Source organism: Thamnophis elegans, chromosome 1 (genome assembly GCF_009769535.1).
Source record: "Thamnophis elegans isolate rThaEle1 chromosome 1, rThaEle1.pri, whole genome shotgun sequence".
Lineage (NCBI taxonomy): Eukaryota > Metazoa > Chordata > Lepidosauria > Squamata > Colubridae > Thamnophis > Thamnophis elegans.
This window is the reverse complement of record NC_045541.1, coordinates 92,503,057-92,523,800: the sequence shown is the minus strand read 5'-3', so window position 1 is coordinate 92,523,800 and position 20,744 is coordinate 92,503,057. Positions and strand designations below refer to the sequence as shown.

Below are 20,744 nucleotides of genomic sequence, written 5' to 3'. Positions count from 1 at the left end.
CAGAAAAGGTTTATGTATTACAGAAGCATTAGATTCTAAGGAAGGGAATAAGATGGTTAATATAGACTAAGCCTACTTTGCTTGAATAAAATTATTTTTTCTTCCAGCATGTCTTGTCCCATGAAATACAATATAACGAAGTGTGATCCTGACCTATTTTTATCAAAATATACAATAAGTATATTGTATATAGTCTAGATTTTTTTTAGTCTAGATATTTAAGGCAGCTTACAAATTGAACAAATGCATTAAAAATAAAATTGGTAAAATTAGCAAGCCATAAGTGACACAGTTCACATAATGCCTTAAAACAAACCATGGCTTAAACACACAACAGATGTGATCATCCATCCCATTAGGTTAAAACTAACAAATCACATTACTGAGAGAAATGCAATAACTGTGCCAAACAATACTTCATTCAACTCATCTCCCCATGAGTTTGGGGTTAGGCTTTTATTAGCAGGTGAATGAAGGGACTAATTTGTGGGCAACTACCACTATGGCTCAGTGGGAAAATGAGAAATTCCAGAGCTACAGCTTCCTTGTACCTGGGCCTATTTTTTTTCCTTTATTTATTAATCAAATGTTCATGTTATTTGTTTACTAATCTACTACTTTATTTACTAAACTACTACTTTATTTATTAATCAAATTTTTATCCTCTGCAGGAAACTCTGGGCACAGCACAAAAAGATTCTGGGCAAACAAAACTTTGAATAAGACTCACTGGCCTCTCCATTTTTTCTCTCTGGGACTTTCGTGGAAAAAATGATTTTGTTGAATGTTTTGTTGAAGTCCAGTGCACTCTGCAACTGAACCAGAGGTGGGTTGTTCCTGGTTCAGCCGAACTGGTAGTGGAATTTAGGCATGGGTCGCAGAACCGGCAGTGACCCAGGCCTGCCACACCTCCAAACCAGTTACCTCACCACCACTGGGCCACACCATTTTGGTTTTTAGTGACTGTGCATGCGCAGTTCACTGTAACTTGTTCTGCGCATGCGTGAAGAACAGTTTACATTGAACAGTGCATAGGCGTGCAGTGTGCGTCTGGCACGCGTGCAAGTTGCCTGAACTGAACTGATCAGTGCTTCAACAAAGGTCAATCTGGTGTGGCAGAACCTGTTCTTGAAGAATACATGGCAGCTCCTGCAAAGCAATACGTTCTTTTCCAAATTCTCCTAAATTGCTTAATCATAGGTTTCAACAGTGTGCAAGTTCCAATATTAAGCTAACAATTCTGTAATTGCCTGGGTCTTCTTTTTGTCTCCTTTTAAAGATGAGAATATTAGATTTTCTTCAATTCTATGGAATTATATTATAGCCTTTATTGTCATTGTACAAAACAAATACAACGAAATTAGTTATTGGAAACTATGCTCATCTTTCAAGATTTTTCAAAGGTCCTAAGGCTTTAATTTAATACATGATTTTTTTCAAGACTCTTGGGTATAACTAATCTAGCCAGTCATTCACAATGGCTGGGTATTCCCCTAAACATATTTTTTTGCTTATCTTGGTTATCAGTCTCACCTTGTGTCATTGTTTCTCCTTAAATCCATTTGAATAGTTTCCTTCCCAAGTCACTTGTTAGAATCCTTCTGTCATCTCCAAACAGTGCATCCACTCCTCCTTTTTTCTTCCTTTTACCCTTTTGTTGCTTTTAGTTTCCATCACTAGTCTTTCAGGCTAAGTGCTTTAGCTTTTCTGATTTCCTTTTTGCAGATACTAGCTTTTATCTGTAATTCAATAATTGCAGGTATGCTTTCTGCTTGATTATACCCCCTTTCCATTATCTGTATAGGTCCCTTTTAATTCTTCATTTAGTTGAAAGCACTTTATGCAGCCACAGAAGTTACTTAAGCAGCTTCTTACTCCCTTTTTTCCCTCATTGGAAAACTGTATAATTGAGCAGTTCCCAATCTTCCTATATTCCTTTTGACTGAAGGATTTTGACTATGGGATCCTGCCTAATACTTCTCAAAATCTGTTGAAATCGGCTCTCCTGAAATCCAGTGTGCATATACAACCTTGCTCCAAATTAAATTTCAATTTTTAGTATTTCAAATCACAAAATGATGTGATCACTCTCTCCAAAAGCTCCTAATTATTTTACCTTTTTGATCAGCTAATTAAAATCAGAGTTCATCTACCTATTTTCTTCTTCAGCCTTGTGGAAAATGAAACAGTAAGCAACAGTAACCACTAAGGAATAGTTTTGATCTTATAGTCAAGTTGTTTTTCAGATATTGAAGTTTTCTGTTATTACTGTTTTCCCCTGTGAAATTTCTGTGATCTAGTTCAGGACTGCATTCTCTAAATTTTCTGCCTATCTTGGCAGTCTATTATATACCCCCACACAATATCTTGATTGTTTCCCTTTCCTACTATGCATATTAAGGAAGATTAGATGCCTTAACATTTAAGCTTGCAGAAAACTCCCACACACAAATCAGTTGTTATGTTTTGATTCTCACAAAAATGGGAGTGATTAGAACCCTACACAACTGGCCTGAATTGCTTAGTAGTAAAGAGGGAAAAGGAAAAGAACTAAGGCATGTCAATCCCTCAGAAATTGTGGTTATCCTAACTGGACCTTCATCAAATCCAGAAAAAGATCCAGCAGGCGCTCCTCCATTATAGACAAAGAAGATGACCAACAAACATAGGAATGCTGTCATTCCATACATTTCAGAAGTATCTGAAAAGCTCAGGAGAATTTTCAACCAATACAATATACATACATGTACACTTTAAACCCAAGAATACACTAAGGCAGAAGCTTGTCCACCCCCAGGATAAGGAACCAAGACAAAAATTGAGCAATGTGATATATGCAATACAATGCAGTGAGACATGTGCAGATCTGTAGATCAGTGAAACATTTCACAAGCGCATAGCACAACATAGGAAATCAAACCCATCAAACAAGATTCAGCTGTCCATCTGCATTTGAAAGACAAAGTCACTCTTTTGGAGACAGCAAATTCCACATTTTGGATAGAGGATCATTGATTTGAAAGAGGTAAAAGAGTCCATTTATGTTAACATTGAACAGCCCTCTCTCAACAGAGGGAGAAGGATCTGATACCACCTATCTCCCATCTACAAAGGAGCTCTTGCAGCAGTGCCAAGAAGATTCCACAACCAATTGTATCCTGAGAGCAAAGATAAACCCCAAGTGTTCTCAAGAGCTCTCACAGAGGGACTTCCTGGGAGGAGCCTACTGGTGGAGGCTGCAAAAAATCAGCTGCCTCCGAATTCCTGGCTACGTACCTGTTTAGAGGATCTTCCATCTGACGTCTTATCAGGTTTTCTATCCTTCAGGCAAGAAGGAAAGAAGAAACTGTTTTGCTGGCAAATGCTCTTCGATTTTTGCAGCTTTTGTGCTTGCAAGGAAAGGGGGGCTAGCCCAAGGCAGAACGGCTGTCCGTGCTGGGAACTTCAAACTGCCTTGTGCAGGACAAAGTAGGTCTCTCCCACTCTGCTCAAAGTTTTGTTTGATTTATTCTTATCACGAGCTGAATCCGTTTACTGCGTGGACAATAATTGTTTATCAACATTTTAGCTTCTTTTCTTTTTCTCCTCCGAAAAATTATTTACTCAGAGGCTTCTAAAATGGCGCCGAGCAGGCTGGTTTCTCCGGTAATAACGAACACTTTTTACTAATCCTCACAAGAATTCAAAACAAAAGAGATTGCTTATCATTTGTTTTTGGTTTCACAACAGAAGAATTTTACTCCTTCATTAACCTTGCTTATTTGGAAGTTAAATGGTGATGAATCTGCTGAATGGTCTTGTTACAATGTTTACTCACTGAAAGTTTTGCCAAGCCTTAAACTTCAAAATAAAAGCCTCTTTACTTAAAGCTGTATATTCAGGCAATAGAGTTTTATTAACTGCAGGCAGATAAATTTTGAAATGGCCTCAAAACCAAATATTAACTTGAAGTCGTCACCCTCTACTTCCAGGGGCACATCCTCAGTGCCTGGCACAAAGCTGCAGCCTCCGCTTCCTACACCCCCTGCTGGGGATGTGTTAACGAAAGAATTTTTCCTGAGTAATCTAAGCGAGGCTCTTAACGCACAGACAATTAAAATGGAAGATAAGTTTAGAGATAATAGAGAGGTGGTAAAGCAGGAGAGAAAAGAGGAAATAAAAGAAATGAAAGAAGAAATTAAAAGTGAAATAAAAGGACTTAAACAGGAGCTGTATGAGAAATTTGATGCTAAGGTTGATAAAATTAGAGACGACATGCTGAGTCTTGTAACTGTATTAACAGAACATATTTCTGGAGTGGAAGATACTCTAGAGGTTCTTAATGATGCCAATGCTAATTTGACATTGAAAACAGAGGTGGTGGAACAAAAAGTGGAAAATGCTGAAAAAGAAATTATTATGATACAGTACCGACAAATGGAGTTCGCATTAAGAGTAAGGGGGCTGCGTGAGGAGAAACAGGAGAACCTGAAACAGATCCTATCGGAAGCTTTTGACCGCCTGATGGGAAGACCAGGGACCAATCAAGTCTGGCAAATTGACAAAGCTTACCGCGTTAACTCCTGGCTGGCAAAGCAGAAGCAGCTTCCTCGAGACATCGTTATATATTTTACTACAAGAGAGTTTAGAAATATGGTACTGCAAGCATCTTACAATACTAAGCTTCAAATTGGCGGTCAAGACCTGGCTGTTTTGAAAGAGATACCACCTCAAATGTTAAGAGCCAGGAGAGACTACGCTTTTTTGGTCGAAGAACTCAGAAATCGCCAGATACAGTATAGATGGGATGCACCATTTGGCATCATATTTACATTTGATAAGCAAAGGTACCGCCTCAACTCTGTATGGAAAGCCCGAGATTTTTATTATAATATATTGAAGGCCGGACACCCTGCACCATCTGGACCTAGAGAAAGACCACAAGAAGGACAGGATAGACAGCAAACTACACAACCACCAGACAAGATGGAGCATCTCTCTTCTCTAGAAGTGCAAGGTGCTATGGAACCAAGACCTAGCCGCATGACTACTAGACGTATGGAGAAACAAGCTAAAAAGCAACAGCATCAACAATCATCGGCCATCGATCAAGGATCTACAACAACAAATCTGGAAGTAATGGGAGGAGCTAGACCTAAGGTTAAACAGGCCGTGCAGGAAGCTCTAAAAATGCTTCAACCAACCAAAGATGACAACTAAGATTTTAACATGGAATGTCAACGGACTGAACTCTCCACAGAAGAGGAAGAAAATATTTCATTATCTCAAACAGTTTAAGAACGATGTAATTTGTTTGCAAGAAACTCATATCAAGTCAACTGATCAAAAATATTTGATCAACTCAAAACTTGGTCAACATTTTGCAGCTTCTGCTATGGAAAAGAAGAATGGTATAGTTGTATACTTAAGAAAAGATATGAAAGCTGAATTAATAGAAGCAGATCCCTTCGGAAGATATATTGCTTTAGACTTAATCTTAGAAGGGAAAAAGACATTACTTTTGGGAATTTATGCTCCCAATCAACAGCAAGATAGATTCTATAGAAATCTTCATGCTAAACTAGTACAGTGGGACTATAGTTCCTGTATACTATTGGGTGACTGGAATGGAGTGATAGACACTAAGAGAGATAAGAAGATTTCCCGCCTAAATACCAAGATGCGAGCAAAGTTACCCAAATCTTTCTTTGACATTATGGATGATTTTGAATTGAGAGATATTTGGCGAGAAAGAAATGCAGAGGAATGTGACTTCACTTTCTTCTCGGACAGGCATCAATCCCTCTCAAGGATTGATTTTATCCTAACCACTAATGATTTGCTTTCTAGGGTCAAGAAAACAAAGATTGCAGCTAGGGTCCTTTCGGACCATAACCCAGTTTGGATGGAGTTGGGAAGGGTAGTGCAGGCAAGAAGGTCTTGGAGATTGAATGAAAACTTATTTAGATATGAAAAGTATATTAATGATTGTAAAAAATTACTATCTGAATATTTTGTTTTGAATATGAATAAGGGTACATCTATGGAATTTGTATGGGACGCAAGCAAAGCGTACATGAGAGGAGTTTTGATGAATATAAATAAAACACATAGAAATAAGCAAGGGTTAAAACGAACAGAACTGGAAGAGGAAATTAAGAGAAAAGAGCTGGAGTTAACAATGAACCCAGACGATACAAAGGTTAAGGAAGCTATTAACATATTAAAATCTCAATTTGACATGTTGATCTCTGACCAGGTGGCTACTAATCTATTATATGCAAAACACAATACTTTTTGTAATGCAAACAAACCTGGCAGATGGTTAGCTTATCAGATTAGGAAAAAAAGGAAAACTCGAAATATATCTAAACTGATTTACAGAGGGAAGGAGGTGTTTCAACAGGAAGAGATTCAAAAGGCTTTCTGGGAATTTTTTACAGAACTGTATAAAGGGGATAAAATTAATGGTTTAGACATAGACAAATATTTAGACAAAGAGAAAATACCTTCAGTTAGAGAAGAACACAGGCAAAAATTGAATCAACCAATAATCTCGGGGGAAATCCTGCAGGTAATTAAGCAATTAAAGTCAGGGAAAGCACCAGGTACAGATGGCTTGACAGCGGTTTACTATAAAAACTTACAGTTAGAATTGGTAGAACCTCTTAGAGAATTATTTAATATGATTCAAACGGAAGGTAAAGTCCCTCCATCTTGGAAGACAGCGTTTATATCTTTGATACCCAAAGAAGATCAAGATACTACTCAACCCAAAAATTATAGACCTATTTCATTACTGAATGTAGATTATAAAATTTTTACTAAAATATTAGCAAATAGGTTAATGTTGGTCACTCAACAATTGATACATACGGACCAAACAGGTTTTATACAAGGGAGACAGATGAAAAGTAATGTTAGATTAATTATTAATGCATTAGAATATTTGGGAAAGAACAATCAGATCCCTGCTGCGTTTATATTTTTGGATGCTGAGAAGGCCTTTGATCGAGTTAACTGGCAATTTCTGTTGAAGATACTGCAAAAAGTGCAGATAGGAGATAATTTTTTACAGTCAATTAAAGCAATATACCAACAGCAAACAGCACAAATCATAGTCAATGGAAGTCTAACAGACTCTTTTCAAATTGGAAAAGGTACAAGACAGGGCTGTCCTTTGTCCCCATTATTGTTTATTATAACTTTGGAAGTATTGTTGAATAAAATACGGGGCTTGGATGGTTTAAAAGGGATCAAGATTAGGCAGCAAGAATATAGAGTCCGCGCTTTTGCGGATGATTTGGTTATAATATTGGAACAACCGCAGGAATCCAGTATGGTTTTAATGAATATGATTAATCAATATGGTAAAGTGTCAGGCTTTAAAATAAACTTAGGAAAAACCAAAATATTAGCTATAAATATGAATATTAAACAAAAGGAAGAATTAGGAGTGATGCTAGGATGTGAGGTAGTTAAAAAAGTCAAATATCTTGGAGTTAACATTTTAACTTCAAATGGGAAATTATATAAGCATAATTATGAACCACTTTGGCATAGCATACAGACAGAGATGAAAAAATGGGAGAAATTGCACTTATCTTTGCTGGGTAGGATAGCGGCAGTGAAAATGAACATTTTACCAAAATTTTTATTTCTCTTCCAAATGTTACCTATACTTAAAAAAGATGCGAACCTTTTAGAATGGCAGAAGGGTATCAACAAATTTGTGTGGGCAGGAAAGAAGCCGAGGGTAAAGATGAAAATAATGCAAGATGTACGTGAGAGAGGAGGATTGAAACTACCTAATTTAAAACTATATTATGATGCAGTGGCATTATCTGTAATTAGTGATTGGATTCACTTAACCAATGATAGAATATTGAACATTGAGGGACACGATCTGGTATTTGGTTGGCATGCTTACCTGTTATTCAACAAAAAATTGGATAAGAACTTTAAAAGTCATATTTTAAGAAATGCTTTATTGCGGGTCTGGAAGAAATATCAATATAAATTAAATGACAAGATACCCATGTGGGCAATTCCTAGACACGCAATTGAAAATATGAATACAGCACAAAAACATGACAGAACTACCTACAGACAGCTTCTTACCTCGGAAAGGGGGGTATTACAATTAAAATCTTTAGAGGTATTAAAAGAGGAGAAGGTAGTTCAAACATGGTTCCAGTATGGGCAATTACAGGCTAGGTGGAAAATAGATCAAAAAATTGGTTTTATTCAAGTTGAGGATAATCTGTTTAAACAAATAAGAGATCAAAGCTTAATGCATATAAAGAGGATATATAATGTATTAATACAGATGGATTCGGAAACAGAATTAGTTAAAGATTGTATGATAAAATGGGCTCAAAATATTGAGGAACCAATAATGTTGGATACATGGGAAAGAATCTGGGTAAGAAATGTGAAATTTACACAAGCTCAAAATCTGAGAGAAAATTTTTACAAGATGCTCTATAGATGGCATTTAGATCCTAAAAAGTTGGCTTCTATGTATCCGAATGTACAGCCTAAATGTTGGAGGTGTGGTTCTCTCGATGCTACATACTATCATATATGGTGGACCTGCCAAAAGGTTAAGGCATTTTGGATAAAAATATGGTGGGTCATGCAAAATGTTTTTAAAAGAAGGATAAAGTTTAGTCCTCAGTTATTTTTACTAGGTATATGTACTGACTTTACAGTGGTAGAGACCAATTTGATTCTGCACCTGATAACTGCAGCAAGACTGTTGGTGGCGCAATATTGGAAGAAGGAAGACTTGCCTACAATCCAAGAATGGACATTGAAAGTAACAAACTTAGCTGAAATGGCTAAAATATCGGCATATCTCAAAGATCATTCAAATGAGAGATATAAACGAGACTGGAAAAAATGGATTGATTATATACAAAATAAATACGGGACTAAGAAATTCCAGTTAGCCTATGCTTAAGATCAGAAATGATTTAAACTGTTAAAAGTCAGTTCAGTAAGAAGAAGCTAAGGTCAATCTAGAATGTCATTAATTTCTTTATTTCTTTTTTCTCAATAGATTTTAGACTGTGTTAGTTAAAAATCTATACCGTGTACGGGTTCTGGGAAGTCGGGGGGGGGGAAGGAGGAGGGGGGGTGGGGGGGTGGAGGGAGGGAGGGGTACACACAACAAAAAAACTGTACTTCAATGTCTTAATGATTGACAAATGATGACATATTTGGGTTTTTTTTAAAGAAAAAATAAAAAAGTTCTGTTTTTTTAAAAAAAAAAGAGCTCTCACAGAGAGTACTAGGGGACCAGATGGCTGCAAAGAAATACAAACCTTTCATTCCCCTCCTCCCCCATCAGAACCTATCCTTGCATCCCCCATCACCCAGTCTCAATTGTCAGTACCTATCCACCATCCCTCCACCACAACCTTCTCATCACAACAGATGAAGTTTCTTGGGTGAAAAACAAAATGTTTTGTTCTTCCTCAAGAAAAAACAATCCACCTGCCTTTTGAAAAATCATTTTTGAGACAACTATGACCTGGATGACTGAGAATCTCCACAGTCTTTTATGTTTGAGTTACAAATCTGATCAAAATGATTCTAGGTTTCTGGGTATTGCTAGGGCAGCAAACACAGTGAACATTTCAGTATCTTTATTTGTCAGATTCAAATCAGAGCTCAGGCTATTAATTTTCAGAAATCAAATAAGTACTGTAGTCAAATCATTGTTCCAGTTTTCTCTGACATTCCTTTGATCCTTAAATTATTTCTCCTGTTACAATCCTGTAAATCTGCCAACTCAATCTTTATTTCAAAAATATAATTTTGAGCCTTGATTGTCTCTGAAATTATTTGTAGCCATCCCTGAACTATATATGCTATTTGTCATGACATTTCCTTAAATTGTTTACTCAGTTGCTTATACGTACCTGCCCAGTCTTCAGTTATTCCATGATGTGTTTCTGCCATACTATCTTTAATTCTTTTTGTTTTTGGTTTGTCCAATTATGTCCATATCATATGTCTGTCCATGCCTGTGAAGAATGCTTTCTTCCATTGTTGCTTTTTCTTTGTTGCTGAGAAGAGATGCCTCTGGAACCATATCCAGGTCTTTCAAATAAGCTTTAACCCCTTTTCTTTATGCAGCATCTTCTTCCTTAATATTCTGCTTAAATTATCTTACTACATGATAAAATATTTAGTAAGATAATCCAACCATATTAGGAAAAATAGCTAGGGAGGGGGGAAATCTGAGATCTCAGCACGCCATCTTTATCAGTGGCTAGCCATAAACCTCTGCCCCTCCTTCACCTAAAATGCCTTTTCTCTCCTTTTATCTGTCTTATTATTCCTTTTAAATAAATCATACATTTCTATATTTGCATTTCCACTTAAAAGATTTTCATTCTTTTAAGTTTCAGTAATGCTTACTAACTTATATTCAAATTCATTCATTAAGACTTCTATTTCTCCCCATTGTTTCCCCACCACCTGCAAGTTTGCAAATCACTAGACTCCTTGGGTCAAATAATTTAATGTTCTTTCCTTCTAGAAAACATACATATGCATTCCAATCCTGTTCCCAGTACTTGGCATCATGCCATCTTTTTCATCTCCTTCAGGTTTCAATTTGAAACCTTCCATGGGCAAAGATGAAAAGCATGTTCCCAAAACATTCTTCCTGGCCCTCAGGAGACTTCTATTATTCGTTTGCAATATTCTCTTCCCTCTTCCTGGGACATATTCTTCAACAAGAACACTAAAGAGAACATCGTAGTGTCCCCAGCTCTTTCACCCTCCTTCATTAATCTCTTGAAGCATCTTCATGATTCCATCATGTTATTTCATTTGTTCCCATTGTTATGTCATTTGGTGAGGAGGGATGATTGTGCATAAAGCATTTTTGAAATATTTTCTTCATATCTTGAATCTTTGCCCCAGGAAGACAGACATTTCTCTTGGTAAATTATCCAACTGAAAGATTACTACTTTGCTTTCCTGCTCTCAGTAGGGAATCTAAGATCACCACTACCTATTACTTGTTCCCCTTCAGAGCAGAGACAGGAATATTTACCTTTTCAGAGTTATAGAGTCTTCTTCTTTACTTTCTGACACTTGTGGCAATGCTTTTAATCTAGGGGGTAATCAGAAGGGAGGCCCTGGAATCAATTACGAAGGTTCAAAAAATAAGAGTTATTTTATTGATAGACAGAGTCTTCATGTCACATCTCTCCATGTCTCGATTCCTTCCATTTTTATTTTATCTTCTGGAAGGCTTCTTGGTGTTATTTTCCCACACACACTTTCTGTTTTAAAGTGAAACATTTCTTATCTTCCCTCAAAAATTGAGACGTGGGCCTTTAGTCAGGAGGCCAACCAGCCTGTTGCATGTGGAATCTCATCATCTTTAGGAAGCAAATCCCCTGTGGATCAGGATAGAAGTTCTCTAGGTCCCTTTTCCTCTGATGAACAATAATCTACAAAGAAAATTCTTCTCCCTAGACCTCCTTACCAGATGTGTGGTGAATCTCCCTGTTCTCCTGTCTATGAAACTTCTCAGTCTCCCTGTTCTATTCCTTTAGTGAATTTATTCTTTGAAAGCTGCCTTTCTTATATGTCCTCTGAAGCTGCCTCAACTAGATCAGCTAAAAACAAAATTCCTGTCAGACATGTAGTAGGCAGTCAGCAGCTTTCAAGAAATAACTGGAGGAATCAATCAGCACAGCATAGGAAATAATCAGTGGAAACTAATCTACAATCTCTACTCCTCTGCCCAAGTCTTTCTCTTCCTCTTACCTAGTATCTCCCTTCTTCTCAGAGGAAATGCCTCTGAAAAACCTTTGCTAAGGATTCACTTATCTGTTTGCTCAGTTCTCCTACTTTTTCATTAGGAGACATTTCAGTTGGCCACTGCTGGTTATTTCTGCACTTAAGAATACCATTCTTCTTAGATTTATCTGGCCCCTGCTTTGACTGTGTTTCAAAGGACCCTCAAAACCTGGCTTTCCTCTCAGGTTTTTACTGCAGTGAGTGGCAGGTCCTCTGCATTTCTTTTGGCTTGTAGAACTGTTTTTTCCTGGACATTTCTCATTTGTATTTTATCTGTATTATATTTATGCTTTTTATTTTATGTAATCCACAGTAATTAAAACATTGGAAAGCTTCTTAAATTTAATGAAATAAATAAAATAAATTACTTCTTATAACCTTATACAATATATATATATATATTAATTATATATGTGAGAATGAAGTAATGAGTTTTTTAAAAGAAAAAGAAAAAAAACCCAATTTGGCATTTTTTTCTAAAAATACCAAAATGCAGGAGAATACTTTTCCAGGTTTTTCTCACTAAAGCAAAGCTTGTAATACAAAGAAGCATAAATTGTATTTCTTATTGGAGTGACTAGTATAATTTTTAATAAAAACTATTGTTTCCTTGCTATTTATGGCTGTGAAACTTGGACTCTGAAAAAGGCAGGTAGGAGAAGAGTGCATGCCTTTGAGCTGTGGTACTGGAGGTCGCTATTCTGTATCTATGTACTGCAAAAATAACAAGTCCTAGACCGAACCTCACCAAAAATATCATTTGAAACGAAAACTGCCAAACAGAGGCTGTCATACTTTGGTCATGTCATGAGAGCCAACCCACTTGAAAAGTCAACCATGCTAGGAGTAATCAGCAGAGAAAAGACAAGAGCCAAGTTTTCCTAGCACCCTTTGGTTGCACACTGTAAAGGATGGCACTGAGATGACCATGGTGGATCTGAAGACGGTGGCGCGAGACAGAGGGGCATGGAAAGTGCTGATCCATAGAATGGCTGAAGGTCAGACACAACTGAACGACTAATGACAGCAATGATTATTTCCAGAATAAAATAACATGCTTAGCTAGACGGTTTAAAAAGCATATAGAGTATGCACATCTAGTTCGTTTCACCTTCCTAGACTGATGCTCAAGCTTCTTTTGAGGAGTAGTTGCTACTGAAAGAGAAGGGCTTTAGAAATCTGGATGACTGCATTTGAATGATAGCTTAATGTGAAAATGTTCATCATGATTCATCTTCAGGATCAGTGTGGTAAGGATATAACTGTAGAACTTGTTTTAGATCAACTAACCCATAAGATACCTACTGAGATAACTTATCAGAGGGTATCCCCATAAAGAAACAGAAAACAAACCAGAGGGATACTATTGTATCCCAATGTATCCTATATGAAATATATTAATTAATTGTGGACCTCTAAGAAAAAATAATTAGTACATTGTCGAAGATCAAAATAGCAGGAAAAAGGTAGTTATTAATAGCACCATAGCATTAGTAACATTTCCTAATCTTCTCTCTGAGAGAATAAGCTAGGCTACTCTGTAAATCTGCATGAAGATAATGTTCCACTTTGCTTTATAGCAATTTTGCATTATTTCATTTGTAGAATATGCTGTCAAGTTCACAGCATGAAGCTTTGCAAAGAAAACCTTGATTTAATAGTTTTGCATTACAATATTTCCTGAAGAATCTTATGATTAGCACACTATGTCTTGACACTGTAAACTGCAGCTTTTCTATGGAAATAAGAATTTAGTTAACATTTCCTTTAGTATTATAGTATTAAATGAAAGCAAAAAGGAAGGAACCAAAACTATTAAATGAAGTAATTTAAAATACTGTAATTTGCTATACAGTTTTGATGAGTTTATTCAGTGTGAATTGTTAGGGACAATTTTTATAACCTTTTAAAATATTCAAATGTATGAAACAGAACGAAAGTACATTGAGCAGAATTGGTTTTTCAAAGCAGCCTTTTTCTTACATTTAAAATCCTCATATCTACAAGTAATCATCAATGTACAACACAATTGGGACCAGAATTTCCCTTCCTAGCAGGACAGTTGTTAAGTAAGTTATGTATGATTTAACAACCTTTGTGCCACAGTTGTTAAGCAAATCACAGCCGTTTTTAAGTGAATCATGCTGTCATTAATGGGCTTAGCCCATTGATTTTGCTTGTTGGAAGCCTGCTAGGAAAGTTGCAAATATAGATCATATGATCCCAAGGTTCTACAGCCATCTAAATATATGCCGATTGCCAACACCTGAATTTTGATTAAGTGACTGTGGAGATGTTGTAGGGATAGGGATCAGCCATTAGTCATTTTTTTCAGTTAGTTGTAACTTTGAATGTTAAATGAATGATTGTAAGTCAAGGACTACTTGTATCCACAATTTTTCAGTGCCATTCCTACACTTTGAATACAGCTATTTTGTTCTTATACTGACAACATCCATCTGCAGCTGAGCTGATTTCCTTCTGACGTGGCTGTCCAAAATCTCAAAGAGCAAAACTTGTTCCAGATTGAATATGGAGGTGGGCAATTTCCCTTTTTGTGGAAATGCTTTTCTCCATGATTTCCTACTGTAGCTGCACTAAATCTGGAGTGTCAATCTTTGCAGTTGGCTTTGAAGCCTTTTACAAACAGACCTGTTTCCTTTCCCCAATCACTATAAATTAATACGGCAACTGGAGAGGAGAGGAGGTGCTTCCAATTTTTGCTGTTTGTTATTTGTCGGTGTGAAAATGCAGCGGTCACCGCTGATGATTTTCACGTGGCTTCAGTTAATCATCATAAGCTGCTGCATATGTGATCATGGCTTCATGGAAGTACCCTAAATAATGAACAGGAGTCAATAACATGGCACAGCTACTAAAATGCCAAATGGAATTATTGCCTGCCTCAATAAAGACATAATTTCCAAATCAGAACACGCACTGGTCAGATCCCATCTCAAATTCTGTCTGTGATTTTTGTTGTTGCTGTTGTTTGGAGGGGGGAGGGGTTTATTTTTAAAGAAACTTGAACAGCTGTGGAGAAAAACAATGAAGATGAGTAAAGCACTGCAAATTAAGTCTTGCAAGAAGTGACTGTCAAAATGGATGGATGGATGGAAAAGCAGACAAACGGATTTTACACTTTTATGCTTTGCACTCAAAAGTTCCAGGTTCACTTTTTAGCATATTCAGTTACTGCTGTTGGTAATATGAATGAAACCCTGTTGCCAGTCAGTATAAATAATATTGCTATAATCTTAGTGTAAGATAGTCTCCTATGTTTTTGATATTGTTTTCTGAATGCCTGCCTGTCAGACTTTCAAGGTAGATCAAGTCTGGAAATAGAATTCAGGAAGACTAGAACTGTATTTTATTTACAAGTCTGATGGTGTCTTTTATGTCTCTCCTCTTTATGCCCCTGGGAGTTGTAGGGGAAGGGCTAAGGTAAAGTTCCCTGTACCTCTCTGAACTTAACACATTTAAATAGAAGAGAATATACAGGTGAAACTCGAAAAATTAGAATATCGTGCAAAAGTTCATTTATTTCAGTAATGCAACTTAAAAGGTGAAACTAATATATGAAATAAGACTCATTACATGCAAAGCAAGATAGTTCAAGCCGTGATTTGTCATAATTGTGTTGATTATGGCTTAGAGCTCATGAAAACCCCAAATCCACAATCTCAGAAAATTAGAATATTGTGAAAAGGTGCAATATTCTAGGATCAAAGTGTCCCACTCTAATCAGCTAATTAAGCCATAACACCTGCAAAGGGTTCCTGAGCCTTTAAATGGTCTCTCAGTCTGGTTCAGTAGGAATCACAATCATGAGAAAGACTGCTAACTGACAGTTGTGCAGAAAACCATCATTGACACCCGCCATAAGGAGGAAGAGCCTCAAACGGTAATTGCAAAAGAAGTTGGATGTTCCCAAAGTGCTGTATGAAAGCACATTAATAGAACGTTATGTGGAAGGGAAAAGTGTGGAAGAAAAAGATGCACAAGCAGCCTGGATGACCGCAGCCTGGAGAGGATTGTCAGGAAAAGGCCATTCAAAAGTGTTGTGGACTTTCACAAGGAGTGGACTGAGGCTGGAGTCAGTGCATGAAGAGCCATCACATACAGACAGCTCCTGGACATGGGCTTCAAATGTCGTATTCCTCTTGTCAAATCACTCCTGAACAACAAAAACGTCAGAACCATCTTACCTGGGCTAAAGAAAAACAGACCTGGTCTGTTGCTCAGTGGTCCAAAGTCCTCTTTTCTGATGAGAGCAACTTTTGCATCTCATTTGGAAACCAAGGACCCAGAGTATGGAGGAAAAATGGAGAGGCACAGACTGCAAGATGCTTGAAGTCCAGTGTGAAATTTCCACAGTCTGTGTTGATTTGGGGAGCCATTCATCTGCTGGTGTTGGTCCACTGTGCTTCATTAAGTCCAGGGTCAACATAGCCATCTACCAGGAGATTTTGGGGCACTTCATGCTTCCTTCCGCAGATGAGCTTTATGGGGATGTTGACTTCATTTTCCAGCTGCCCACACTGCCAAAAGCACCAAAACCTGGTTCAATGACCATGGGATTACTGTGCTTGATTGGCCAGCAAACCCAACTGACCTGAACCCCATAGAAAATCTATGGGACATTGCCAAGAGAAAAATTAGAGACATGAGACCGAACAATGCAGAAGAGCTGAAGGCCGCTATTGAAGCATCCTGGTCTTCCATAACACCCCAGCAGTGCCGCGGGCTGATAGCTTCCATGCCACACCACATTGAGGCAGTAATTGCTGCAAAGGGGGCCCAAACCAAGTACTGACTACATATGCATGTTTATACTTTTCAGAGGTCCGATATTGTTCTATGTACAGTCTTTCTTTTATTGAATACATGTAATATTCTAATTTTCTGAGATTGTGGATTTGGGGTTTTCATGAGCTGTAAGCCATAATCAACACAATTATGACAAATCATGGCTTGAACTATCTTGCTTTGCATGTAATTAGTCTTATCTCATATATTAGTTTCATCTTTTAAGTTGCATTACTGAAATAAATGAACTTTTGCATGATATTCTAATTTTTCAAGTTTCACTTGTATATATGTCAAGGAAAACACTTAGCAAAAGAATAGCATGTTAAATATAAAAAAAAAATCATTTTAAAATAATTTTTACTTACTTTGTGTTGTTCTAAGAGAATTTCTTGCTTCTTCATTGATAAAATGCTCTTGTCTGTTATCTTCTCTTTCTGGCCATCAGTGGCAAAATCCAGCTAAAATATGACAAAGAATTTTCCATCAACTTTATTGAATCACATTCCACATTTCTTTTTTTTTCCTACATAAAGTAAAAGAAAATCCTGACTTTGAAATCTGTTGTTTGATACTGTATGAAAATTTAATAAGTGAACTCTCAGATATATTCTTATATACGATTGATATGCTTCAGAGGTGGTATTCTGCTGGTTCTCACCGGTTCAGACAAACCGGTAGTGGTGGTGGCATGAAGCTCCACCCACCAACCCTGACGTCATCACGGACCTTCTGCGCTTGCACACACTCCCGCTACCAAACCGGTAGTGAAGAAAAGAGGATACCAATACTGATATGCTTCACAAAATGTACAGATTGACTAGGCCTACAAAAATTTAATCTTTGTATGCACGCCTTTGAAAAACCATATGTAGATGCCTGGATATCTAGTGTAACATAGTAGCATAGTTAATAGTAGCACTTCTAAATATTAAAATCTTAAAGAAGACAAGTCTCTTTTCTTCTGCATCATACATATGGATTGAGGGAGATTAAGATAACAATATAGGAATATAGGAATATAGGAGATAAAAATGAGGAATTTTAGGATGGAAATATATTCAACAGTATATATCATTACAGGTTGATTACTCCAAAGCCATAGTTTATACTATTATCTTCTAGTATCACTTTTAATTTTGCAAAAATGCCTAACAATGACCAGCTGAGTGGTTTCATTCATAATTAGATTGGTAGATATTAAAAACTGTTTCTGCTTTAATTCATATGTTTACAAAAGTTTAAATTCTGAATAGAGAAAATATATTTAATTTTTTAATCAATAGGATTTAAGCAATCTTATGTTTAGAATTTAAATCAGTGTTACTAGAACTGTAAATTTTTTATCAATTTCAAAGAGATAGCGGAGGAAAGAGGAGCCTGGCCTGCTATAGTCCATGGCAGAGGTGGTATTGAGCTGGTTCTTACTGGTTTGGGTGAATTCATAGCAGCGGCTGGAGGCTCCACCCATCTGCCTTGACATAATGCACTACCTTCTGCGCATGGGTTCACATTTGCAAACCGGTAGCAAAGGTAAATGAATCCCACCATTGGTCCATGGGGTTGTGAAGAGTTGGACATGACTTAGCGACTGAAGAACAACTGTTTATACTACTGGAAAACTCAACTATTTTTTAAAGAATTTTTAAATTTCCACATTATTTTTTATAAATAGATCAAGACAATGAACACACTTAATACTCCATCGTTGTCCTATTTTCACCACAATAGTCCTGTGAGGGTGGGTTAGACTGAGAGAGAGTGACTGGCCCAAGGTCACCAGCTGGCTTTCCTGTCTAGGAACTAGGCAGGACTAGAGCCTAACTTAAGTCAGCACCTCAATCACTAAACCAAACTTGTGCTCTAGATATTCCATAAATACAACTCCAAAAACTTTGGATAACAGTATGATACAAAAGAAACACAATCTCAACCTCACTACAATGTGGCTAATTCCACATTCCAATCCTAATTTATGTATTTCCCATTGAATGCTACCGAACTTAAAATTGGATTGGACTCTTCCTAATATGCTAATTAATTTAAAACATCCATACAGACAATCACATAGCACACAATTTCTATGTAATTTAAATAATCCCGAACAATGTTTTACAAGGAGATCAGTACATTTCAGTTTAAATACTGTGATAATCAATTTCTATAGGTATTGATTGAATTTCCCAGTAGCCTGTTGCAAAGCAAAAGAGTGGGACAAATTGCTTATTTTATATACAAAACATGGTGATAAAAGGCTAGCTGCAGGTATTTTCTGGAAAGTGCATTTTAATAAGGATCTATTCAATGTTGGAACAAATGGAGTAAAAGATGTTTGAATTATCAAGTTTGGTGGAAAAGCTCTGTCTCTTTATAACAACAAAATCAATCATTTATCCAGACTGTGGGGAGTCAAAGTTAGTTGCTGAAAAGAGATCCATATATAAAACAAGTCAATAACTCATTGTGTGTTATTGTTGGGCTGGAGAAGCCTGCTTTGAAAACACTGGTCCTGCTTCTCTCCAAATGAATGTCACTGTATTCAGAGAGTGGGAGGGAAGCTTTTTGTTACTGGCAGTTCCCTACTGCCCTTTACTTCGATATAGGAAAGAGATGTTGCTCTTCAGTGTCCCTAGAAGTTTGTGCCTTAAATAATACATCACTTGGTGTTATACATATTAAAGGAAATGCCTTGTTCTCCTACATTAAGTTTGTGTTCTAAATTTTGCTGTTTACCTTTCTTAGAGCAATGATGTTCATATAGATTTACGTATCAAATCACAATCTTTGAAATTGCAAGACCGTTTTAATTAGAACATAATACCTTCCAATATCAAGATTTGAAGACCTAGATTTTAAATATTTATTCAAAATCATCAAAAGAGTTCAGCTGCTGGCAAATTGTGTTCATTCACCTTTTCAAACACGAGCACACGTCTTTCTCCTTAGCTCCCTCTTGGATAAGTTTTCCACTGTTTATTCAGAACAGGAAGGTTTTAGAAGATGAAAGTTGTAAAAAGATGAGAAAGACAGCGTCTACTTAAAAGTTCTCTTTTTATAGCAATATTAAGAATACAACTTTTCTAATGTGCTTTAGCTCAGATTGTTCTTTATCTCTGGTCCAATCCTCTGTTTCTAATTTGTTTTCACAGTCACCAGATTTATTATATTTGTGTACCCTTCCATTTAATCCAATTGAATATAGGCCTCCTCAGTTTTTTACACATCTGTTTAAGATTTTCAGAAATTATATTGCATCACATAGAACATTATGGAAGTTGTCATCAATTAGATGACAGTGTGAATAACTAATATTTATGACATTAAATCTTGTCAAGAACAATGGTACCAAAAAGGCATACAAGTAAATCAACAATTTTCAGAAAAAACTCTTTTAGAATGAATGGATGGAGGGAAGGAAGGAGGGAGGGAGGAAGGAAGGAAGGAATAAAAGAGAAAGAAAGAAAGAAAGAAAGAAAGAAAGAAAGAAAGAAAGAAAGAAAGAAAGAAAGAAAGAAAGAAAGAAAGAAAAAGAGGCAGGTAGGGGTTTGGTTTTGTATGTATACTATGGGACATTTTTCCAATTTTTCGCTAAAACTTTTCATATAAACCGAATGGAAGAGGATTGGGTTCTATTCCATTCTATTTAATTAAATAGATGAAAGGTGCCATCTAGATTATCAAATCCAATTCCTCGAATAGAGCAGAAATCCAAATGAAAATATCACCAACAGATTATTTTCTCACTATTTTTCAACATATCAAGCCAACAGCTATCAACTGCATATACTAATTGATCACATTACTGTATTTAAGTCTATCCTTTTGTAGCCAAAGATCATTATACCATATTTTGGGATGGTAGAAAAAGTTGTCAGCCTTCCTCTCTATTTTTGAAGAATGCTACTATATTCCTCCTCAATATTTTTTTTCTAAAGACTTAATGTACCAAGCTACTTCAATTACGCTCCCTCAGTTCCTCTTCTTTTGTATTTTCAGGAGAGTGATCTGTGTTGTCTTTCTGTGACATGTTTCACTTTACCTAAATCCTTCATGCCTAAATATATATCAGAAGGTTTCAGGCAATCTCAGAAGGTCTCAACAAACACAAAGGATTTTAATGCATTATA

General features: G+C 36.6%; 1 protein-coding gene across 1 annotated transcript in view; it reads right to left on the bottom strand.

Annotated features, from left to right (window-relative positions):
* The window catches only part of DCDC1 (doublecortin domain containing 1), a 246,979-nt gene that overhangs the window by 141,607 nt on the left and 84,628 nt on the right, over window positions 1–20,744 (bottom strand). The window contains exon 8 of the mRNA XM_032212936.1: window positions 16,986–17,078. Coding sequence (XP_032068827.1) covers window positions 16,986–17,078 — 93 coding nt within the window. The remainder of the gene's footprint in view (window positions 1–16,985; window positions 17,079–20,744) is intronic.